Below are 10,276 nucleotides of genomic sequence, written 5' to 3'. Positions count from 1 at the left end.
GTAGATCTGAATAAACTAAGCCCTAACAGGCCAGGCTCATGTGGGCAACACTAGCCTTCTACCAAGGCCGTACAACCTGGGCCCTTCCCAGGGACAACCTCTGTCAGGAACCCTGGGGATTTATTTGCAACATTCAGGACCTCTAAAGGACTAAGTTCCTTTTCCTCGGTGCTGCTCTCAACCAAGCACATTCTTCAGCCACAGCTCCTTCACCTGAAGGGACTCAAAACAGGTGCAACATACATAGCAGCGAGCCAGACAAAGGCAGCTGCCAGGAGCAGAAGATGGGTTTCTACTGGGGGGCACTGGTACTGTTCTCCACAAACAATGGACAACATCTTTCTTTTCTCCTTGTCTCACCCTTCCCTATCCACACCCCTGGGGGAAAAAGAAGGCAACAATGAAGGAGTCAGACCGCAACCCGAGGTGCACAGGCCATAGGCCCCCAACTGCTCCTCAATGGCATACAGGCATGAGCAGAGGGCCAAAAATAGGAAAAGTTTCATGCCTTCCAAATTAATACTAAAATAGCAGAAAACCACCAAATGACATTGCTCCTTTGGCTCCATAATGAACAAGAAAATGAGGATGCTACTGATTAGCGAGGAGAGGGAAAAGTATGTTAGAAGGAAACCCGAGGCACTGAAAATGAAAAAGATAAGGAGCAGAACACGACGGGGCGAGCGGAATCCTGTCTTTATAAAATAAAGGGACAGACATTCATACTCGGGGATGTGTGTATGCATGCACCCACATAAAAAGGTCTCAAAGAGACACGCTGTTGTTAGAGGTCACCTCTACAGAGAATGGGACTGAGGCGGAAATAGGGCAGGAAGGAGAAAAGATAACTTTCACCTTCCTATTTTATATACCTCGGTATTGTTTTAATTTTTAATAACAGACTCATATTATTTCCAGAATAAAAGCACACTGACTACCAGCATATTTTTAAGGGGTACAGTTTTTGGTCTGTCAAATGGTGAGATGGGGACTACAAGTCACACACTACTGATCAGGCCATGCAGTGCCTTCAACACACCCAGAGCCCACTGCAAGTTCGTTCTATGTCCCCAGGGAGTATCAGTGTGAGGCACAGCCTACAACTGATACATGATGTGAACGGTATACAGAAGAAGCTCCACTATCACGGAGATACAAGGTCATCTGGAAATCTGGAATGCTTCCATTTCACAAGTGGAGGGAAGCTCCAAATTGAGTTCCTTTGTTAAAGTTCTCAAACCATCCTTAGAAAATAGTTAAGGATTACACTTCTACGGAGACAAGAAGAAGATCTCCTGACCTCTCCCTCCCCATTGCTCCTCCCCACCCCCTGCCACCATGATTACCTGCAGTGCAGATGTGACAGGATGAATGCGGGGCCCAAGCAATGCCATTGACACATGCTCGGTGGTTGTTTAACCTGGCAACAGGTGTGCAGGGAACTCGGACATCCAGAATCACTACCTGCAGAAATAACAAGTAAAAAGCCCCAGAACTTCAGGGTGTAACAGGAAAATAAGACACTACACAAGAAAAAAAAAATTCGAAAGCATAACTTGTCCATTTGTGGATTAAAGACCATTAGAGACAAGAGGGTCTTGGTCCCAAAAGCAGCGATAGGATTGAGAAAGGAAGAAAAAGACCCAGGTAGTTTATAGTCTGTATCTCAAAAAACATAAGGCCTTTGAACTAAAGGTGAGAAGCAGGAGAGGTAACATGAATTTGGATAATCCACCAAGTCCTATTAGATACATGTGCTAAGAATTCTGTGCATGTTCAGCTGACAGAATGAGAGCCCTCTTCCCACAACCCCCAAAACAGAAAAGTGGAATGTAAGAAGTCTGAGGTACTGGCTTCACCAAAAGTTCATCACTGTATCATCTCCACCCACACTTCACTGCTTTTATCAAGCAACAGGCCACGGAGAGTTGCCATTGCCATGTGTGTTTGCTAAAGCTGGAAGAATCTGTCCAGACTCGAGAAGCGGATAACCGCCTGTTTCTCTACTCAGCACCATAAGCACATATGATTTGGTTTACTTTTTAGACACTGCTTTTCTTGGCTCCAACTCCAGTGCTCCAAACAGTAAAAGTTCTTAACGTGCGGTCCTTGTTCTAGATCAGGCTTTCTCAATCTTACCACTCTTGACATTTGGGGTAAGATAATTCGTTACTGGGGGCTCTTGTGTGCATTGCAGGATGTTTAGCAGTAGCCCTGGCATCTGCCTACTAGATACTGGTAGCACCGTCCCCTGCCCCCAAGTTGGGACAACCCACAATGTCTCCAGACATTTCCAAAAATCCACTGGAGAGAAAACTGCCACGAGCTGAGAGCCACTCTTCTAGATATACTAAGCAGTCCCACCGTTAGGTGGCCAGGCCTATGTCAGCCTGAAGCAGGGCACTCACCTCCATTCCATCCATGGCCATGGTGGCCAGGTAATTTGGGTCCTGCTTGTTCCAGCAGAGCCGAAGTAGTGGGTGATGCTGTGGGTCTTCATAAATGATGGTGCTGTGTTCTAGATGGCGGAGGTCAAACATCCTCACGGAGCCATCAGCGCCCACAGAGGCAAACATGTCCCTGCCACCCCCAGCCCGACTAAATGCAATATCATAGACCTGTTGGTGAATAAGAAGTTTCAGTCAGATTCAGATCCGTCACCTTCTTTTCCGGTAGCAGGGAACTCGGCTATCCCTAGCTCACCTAACCCCCCCACCTCAAGACACAGGAGGAGGTAAGTAAAGCCAAACAATATCTGTGAATACTGGCAGCTGAGAGCTCTAACATCAGTGACGTTCCAAAGAATGAAGATCATTCTGCTACACAAATTGGCTGGCTTCTTCCTGCATTCCTGTCCTTCCAAGTCTTTTTCCTCCCACCCTGGTGATAAAGCAAAGACCACATACCCTGCTGAGCAGCAGGGCACAAGTCTGAGCAAGTATTCTGTATGCTGCAAGCCAGTAGCTGTCTTCTGCCACACTATAAAATTGAAACATTTATTTCCTGGGCTTTGGTGGCTTTTGTCTGTGCGTGATCAGAGACAGATCCATGACCACCACATTAAGGCCATCAATTTGAGAGGTGGAAGCAGCCCTCCTGTGGCCACTTAATAGCAGCCAGGCTGGTTCTGCTGTGAAACCTGGACCTGAGACTCATTTTCAAGAAACAAGTAATAGCAGTTTTGAATCATGGGAGACTCAGGTGTTCCTATATTCACAAAGAGGTTTAGTGTCACTCACTTATCCTAGGACATGCTCGGCTTCTTCTCCTAGTTGGTCTGTGTTGAGAAGTGAATCAATTTAGGTTTTGAATAATTATTTTCTGCATTTATTACTTGCTGCAAACATTGCACACCTCTAATATCTATGAAGTATCAGCGGCAGAGAGCAACAGAGAGCTTCAGAGAAAGAAAGGGATGAGAAGAGACAGACAAAGCCAGAGCCAGAGCAGAGAGAGGAAAAAACTGAAAAACAAATGCCAAGGACCTTCTGGGGTCAAGGATAGTAACAGTTGACTTCTGGGAGACATAAGTGGCATCTCCACTACTGTCACTCCAGCCTTCTTGAGGTTCTGCCTAAGGGACAGTGCCAAAGGAGCATCTATTTCTATTCAACTTCATAAACTCCTTTTTCTCTGGCTGACGACGAAGAAATTGAGCTTCTCTTTCTACAGTAGGAATTAGGAGTGGTTCAAATGCAAACCGGGCCGGTCATCACAATGAGGCCTGGCAGGTCTAGGCTCCGTCTAGCACTGTCCAGCTACATTAGGGCAAGGGCTGTTTACAGGATGCGTACCCCACGGGCTGGCTCCAGGTAACTCCTGGGGACAGGGACACCACAGCTGCATCGCTGCAGGCAACGTGGCCGAATGTGTAAAGCTCTCCCAGCTCTGAGTGACTGCTCTTTCAGCCGTGTTCCACCGGGAATTTCATCATAAAACAAGGGAAGGTGAAAGTCCCCGCTACCCTCCTCCACACTCTGCGGCAGGCAGCAACTAGAACCTCCTCACAAGTCTCCACTTTGACAGAGAGAGGTAGAGTGAGAAAAGCAAAGGCCTAGGAGGTGTCACTGCTTCTCTGAGAGCCAGGGTGCTGTCCCAGGGTCGGTTTGCTGTTAAGACCCATTCCTGGTCCTTGCTCCTGGTAGGGAGAAGCTAAGGTGTTCTCATTCCCTCTCTCTGTTCCTCAAGTGTCTCTGGCAGTGGCTGGATCCTCTCCATGGTTTTAGCTTCTGCCAGGGAGACACAGCCCCTGGTTCCCAGCCCCTCTAGTCGACAGACAGTAGCAGCTCCCCACTGCTCCCATTCTCCCCGTTACCTCACTGCTGCCAGTGTGGCTTTCCAGTTCACCAGGGTCTGTACGGGCAATGCCCTAGGTTAAAGCCCGAGTTTAAATATGTAGAGTAGTTCTAGTTGTCTGGGTTGGATCCTGACAGAGAAGAGCAGGCTAAGTCGTCACGTAACTAAAATACAGCAAACTCTTCCACTTGATGCCAAGAGGGCTTCCAGAAGTTCCTTACTGGTCCTCTCTGTAGGACAAATTGTTCCTCTGCCCTTTGGCTTAGCAGCAACCAAGTCCGGCAGTCTTGTAACAGATCTTACCCTTAGGGGTGCAGAAAGCCAAAGACCAAGCCCTTGCTAAGAGTGATAACCTGGTCACCATCTGCCCATTCTGAGGACAACCTCAAGTGTCTGACCTGAGGTCAAGGCTTTTTTTTTTTTTTTTTTTTTTTAAATCTGTACTAATACTCCTTGCTGTGCAGGGTAAGGGAGAAAAGAAAAGGCAACACTACCCACAGGAAATCAGAGTACAAGCAGCATGCAGCAGCTCTGGGAGGAAAAGATTTATGACCCATTTCCAAAAGCACTCCTCAGAAAAATGCTTTGATCCAAACACAATCACAAAAGCTCCCCCCAGCTTTCCCAATAAACATTAGGAGAAACATCACCATGAAAATAAGCGATATTCCATTCCAAACCGTATTAAAATTATTAAGGAACATACTAGAATTTCATAAGCCAAGTTGAGAGAAAAAATGATTTAGGTTTGTCTGCCAAGAAATTTTCCCTCTACCTGGTTTCCCCCCCACTTCCTTCCCAAAATTAATATATTTCAAAATAAGTGTTATTTCTGAATCACATCAGGTCCAAGTTTGTCTATAAGAGAGTTCATCATTACAGAACAGCAATTTCTGGCACAAAAAACTACACATGGCAGATTAAGTTGTTTATATCAGTCAAAAAAACCCCACACAAACATTAGTTTACAAGGGTCGCTCACTGCTATTTTTGAAACATTACTGTTTTTAATTTCAACAGGAAGACATTGGCATTCTATTATGATTTCCCACATACTATGCAGAATAGTAAGAGAACGGTCTGACCTTGAATTGAAGGCAGCTCACAAGAGAGCGGGTGAGGAAAGCAGAAGAAGAATGGGATCATTACCTCCTTGTCATGCGCGATCAGCTGGGTCTTCACATGACCAGACACAAGATTCACTCGGCCCAACACCTGCCCTGTCTCCAGCCCCCAGATGGTACAAGTCGTATCAATGCTGGAGGTACCTAGAAACAGCCAGTGCAAGTCAACGGCTGACAAGAGTGAGGCCTCCCTCCTTGCACCTACTCCTCTGTTTAGCCCAGGAGAGGACATGCCATGGATACTTGCTAGCATGAGAAGGGTGCCAGCAGAGCCAACAAGAATCAAGTATTTAATCCTTATCCCAGGACCTTAGACTCTGCTGACTAGATATACACACATGGGAAGCTCGCTCCACATGAAGAATTCATGACCCGTTCCATATTTTGCCTCTTTCCGTCTTGGCCCCATCTAGGATACATGCATGTACCTCAGGCTTAGTGTTATATCTGAGGAAATGTATCTTTGCTTCTTCAAACTGGAATATGCACTCCCTTGTTCCCTTACCTAACAGATAAGGATCCACCTCATTCCAGTCAAAGGAGGTCAGAGGAGCACAGAAATCGGAGTTCTTGTTATTGTTTAGCAAACATTCCAGCCGGGTTTCTGTTTCACCAACCTGAAGGAACAATAATTTTTAAAAATCAGCTAGTCTTATCTTCACAGAAAACCTTTAAAAGCTCTGTTTAGACAATACCTTACTAAACAGAAGACACAGGGGAAGAACATACAGAGTAACAAATTCCAGAGGAACTCCCTGAACACTAATTCTTTCCAAGCTTTTTCCTCTGCCCAGCTTTGTTCTCCAAATTTTCACCCCCCGATTTTCCTAGAGGACAGGTCTTCTCACCTTGTCCAACCCAGAATCTCTGTACCCTGCCTGGCTGGCACTATACCTCCAGGCTAGAAGAGATGCCGCTGATGACCAGCTTGGCTGAGAGAGGTGAGGCTCCACAATCCAACCATATACTTTACTAGCATCAATGGCCCACCTTTGTTTCTAATTTACTCAAAAATATCTTGGCTATAGACAGAATAAGAAGGCTCAGATAGCCCCGCCCATCCCACCCCACCCCCAGAAGTTTACCTTCATTTCCTCAGGTTAACTGAGCCTCAAGTTTCCAGGGCTGACTGGAGCCTGACTGCAGCAGGACTTCAAAGAATCTTGGCTAGATTTATTAAGAAATCTGCTGAGCCAAACAAGGTCATTCCAGATCCACTACCTTTGGTTTCTGCCGGGCTACAATGACACTCGCTGCCTCCAACCCCAGTCTGTTCTCTGTGACTCCACGGGGCTTAGTAACAGCTGACATGGAGAAAGCCCATTGGTCGGGCTGCTAACTGAGCACCTGCTTACCCTCCACACACGGAGATAGTCGCCACTTGTTGCCAGTAGGTCTGGATAGACACCTTTTGTGTCTGGGATCCACATGAGCTTTGTGGTGGGGTAAGGATGGTCGAAAGTGTTTCGACAAATAAACTCTGAACTCTCTTCATCTAAGCCAACAAGCTGAACCTGTAAAACAACCAAATTGAGCCAGGTAAACATTTGTTTTTCTGGTGCAGTATCAAATACATCAAATCCTTCCCCCCATCTCCCAACACCCTAGCTAGTAAGGTGCTTATGCACAAACGTGTGTGAAACAAGCATTCAAGAACCCAAACGGCTGTAACTGGCATAAAATGGTTGCAGGGGTACCTGGGTGGCTCAGATGGTTGAACATCTGACTTTGGCTCAGGTCATGATCTCACAGTTTGTGAGTTCAAGCCCCACATTGGGCTTGCTGCTGTCAGCACAGAGCATGCTTAGGAAATCTGTCGCTCTGTTTCAAAAATAAATAAATCTTAAAAACAAAAACAAAAAAAGGTCGTCATTGATGGCCAAGTTCCCTGATTTCTGGGCTACTTTTTCTTAGAGTGGATATGGACCAGTATTAATCTCCATTCTTTGCTGTCAAACTCAATCTTGCTCCATGAGAAATGCCACTCATTATACATTTGTTTATGAACTCCCACCAACTGGAAGATGGAATGGGGAATTTTTGGTAAAGATCCATACTAAGTGGATAAACACCAACCACACAGCAGAAAAACAGAATTCCTTCTAATGTTGCCTGACTTCAGTCTTAGATACCAGTGTCTTTCTGCCCATTTCTTGTTTAAAAAAGAATTTTATTTAGGTTCAGTTGCATACAATAAAATTCACTTTAAGTGTACAGTTCAATGATTTTGAATGTATACATTTGCAAAGGTATACAGCTGGATAACTCCTCACAGCAATTAAGATCTAGAACATTTCTATCTCCCCAAAAAGTTTTCTCGGGCTCCTCTGCAGTTAATCCCTTACTCTTGAGCCCCAGGCAACCACTAATCTCTAGTTTTGCCCTTTCTGTAATACTGCACAAATGGAATCATACAGTACTGAGTCTCGTGACTAGCTACTTTTGGCATGATGCCCCTGAGATTCATCCATGTTGCTGTGTGTTATCAGTAGTGTCTTCTCTTTTATTGCTGCAAACATTGCATCATGTGGAAGCACTCTATTTATCCATTTACCAGATGATGAACTTTCAGGTTATTTCTAGTTTGGGACCATTATAAATACTGCTATGAATATTTATGTGTAAGTTTTTCTTAGACAAGCTTTCATTTTTCCTGAGTAGACAACTAAGAGTAGATTTGCTGGGTTGTGTTGTAAATGTAGTTTTAACTTTATTAAAAAACAATCTGCCTGGGTGGCTCAGTCAGTTAAGCATCCAACTTCGGCTCAGGTCATGATCTCACAGCTCATGAGTTCAAGCCCTGCATCCAGCTCTCTGCTGTCAACAGAGCCTGCTTCAGATCCTCTGTCCCCATCTCTCTCTGCCCCTCCCCCACTTGCTCGCACGTTCTCTCTCTCTCAAAAAAGAAATAAAAACATTAAAAAAAAATCAATCATTGCTATTAAAAACAAAACTAACCTGTTTTCTAGAGTGGCCGTGTCGTTCTGCATTCCCACTAGCAATATAGGAGAGTTCTAAACACTCCACATCCCTGTCAGCACTTGGTATTACCAGCTTTAAAAAAAAAATCATTGATAGGTGTGCAGCAGTATTTCAATTTGCATTGAGCCCTAGTAACTAATGACAGTATCTTTTCATTTGCTTATTTGCTATCCCTGTTTATTTTGTTGAAGCCTGCTCAGATATTTTGTCTTTTTTAAAAAAGACTTAAAAAAAATAAAATAAAATAAAAAAGACTTGATTTTTTAGACTCAGAAAAATTGGGCAGAAAGAACAGCGTTCCCATATACCACCTGCCCCCACACATGTACACAACCTCCACTATCAAAGTACCTGCACCAAAGTGGTCCATTTCTTCAACGGATAAACTTACACCAACACATCACCACCACCCGAAGTCCACAGTTCACCCTTCGTGTTGTACAATCCATAGATTTTGACAAAGGTATAATGACATGTGTCCACCATTACTGGATCATACAGAGTAGGTCCACTTCATTATTCACCGGTTGTTTTCTTCTGTACTGAGTTTTGAGAGTTCTTTGCATATTCTGGATGCAAGCCCTCGCTCATGTTTCCACAAGCATCTTCTCATAGTCTGTGGCTGTCCTGTCATTTTCTTTCAGTGTTCTTTAGAGAACAGAAATTTTAAATTTTGATGATGTCAGTTTATCATTTCTTTTCTTACTCATGGTTTTGTGTCCTTGCTAGGAAATCCTTGCCCCACCTCAGGTCACAGGTTTTTTCTGCTTTCTTCTAACAGTTTTATAGTTTTAGGCTTTACATTTAGGCCTGTAACCCATTTCAAGTTAATTGCTTTTTAGGGTGCCAAGTATGAATCAAGGTTCACTTTCTTTTACATATAAATGCCTGATTGTCCCAACATCATGTGATGAAAACTACCTTTTCTCCTTTTGAGTTACTTTGGTCTCTTTGTTGAAAATCCACTGACTGTGTACTTGCGCGTCTATTTGTGGAGTCTCTATTCTGTCCTATTGATCTATATGCCTATCCATTTACCAGTACCACATCGTCTTGACTGTAGTAGCTTTCCAGTGAAGTCTTGAAATTAGATGGTATGAGTTTTCCAACTCTGTTATTCTTTTTCAGAATCGTTTTGCTATTCTATGTATTTGTTGTTCTGTGTAAATTTTAGAACCAGCTTGTCAAACTCTACAAAAAGCCTGCTGAGATTCAGCTGGGGATTATGCTGTATCTATAAATCAATTTGGAAAACCTGCTCTTTTAACAATAATGAGTTATCTGGCCCATGAAACAGCATATTTCTCCACTTATTCAGGCTTTCTTTCATTTCTCCCAGAAGTGTTTTGAAGTTTTCGGTGTACTGGTCTTGCATTTTTTTTCATTAACTTTATTCCTTAGTGTTTTTATCCTATTATAAATGAAATTGTTTTAAAAATTCCATTTCCATTTTTTTTTTGCTACTGTACAGAAATACAGCTGACTTTTGCACATTGATTTTGAATTCTGTAACTTTGCTAAATTAGTTATTAGTTTTAGTAGCTTTTTTTGTGGATTCCCAAGGAATATTTATAGATCTTGCTACCCATGTCTGACTTTTAAAAACCTAGATGAGTAAACCTATTCATTTTTATGGAACATCTACAGGCTTTCAAAAATCATATAATGCTCATACATATATCGATGGTGTATGAAAGATGTAAAAGGAGAAAAAACCCAGTGCCCTAAAACACAGTAACACTGCCTTAAGATAGCAATAAAAGTGATGTCACAGGTAATACATGATAAGCTGCTTGTTTGTGACAGTTAATTGGTAACAGTTTAGAGGAAAGAGCAATAATTCAAAGGGGGCAAGTGAGGAAAGTAGAGATAGG

At 43.5% G+C, this 10,276-nt stretch overlaps 1 protein-coding gene across 2 annotated transcripts in view; it reads right to left on the bottom strand.

Moving 5' to 3' along the window:
- Positions 1 to 10,276, bottom strand: part of DCAF7 (DDB1 and CUL4 associated factor 7) — a 30,661-nt gene that overhangs the window by 5,701 nt on the left and 14,684 nt on the right. For both annotated transcript variants that reach the window (XR_015244233.1, XM_086687688.1), the window contains exons 2-6: positions 6,776 to 6,934; positions 5,926 to 6,037; positions 5,446 to 5,564; positions 2,409 to 2,618; positions 1,347 to 1,464 (exon numbers count right to left, since the gene is read on the bottom strand). Coding sequence is in view for 1 of the 2 variants with exons in the window: in XM_086687688.1 (XP_086543814.1) it covers positions 1,347 to 1,464; positions 2,409 to 2,618; positions 5,446 to 5,564; positions 5,926 to 6,037; positions 6,776 to 6,934 (718 nt within the window). In the remaining variant the exon portion in view is untranslated. The remainder of the gene's footprint in view (positions 1 to 1,346; positions 1,465 to 2,408; positions 2,619 to 5,445; positions 5,565 to 5,925; positions 6,038 to 6,775; positions 6,935 to 10,276) is intronic.

Source organism: Puma concolor, chromosome E1 (genome assembly GCF_028749965.1).
Source record: "Puma concolor isolate L17-30 chromosome E1, mPumCon1.1.hap2, whole genome shotgun sequence".
Lineage (NCBI taxonomy): Eukaryota > Metazoa > Chordata > Mammalia > Carnivora > Felidae > Puma > Puma concolor.
The sequence above is the reverse complement of the archived record's forward strand: the minus strand, read 5'-3'. Positions and strand labels throughout refer to the sequence as shown.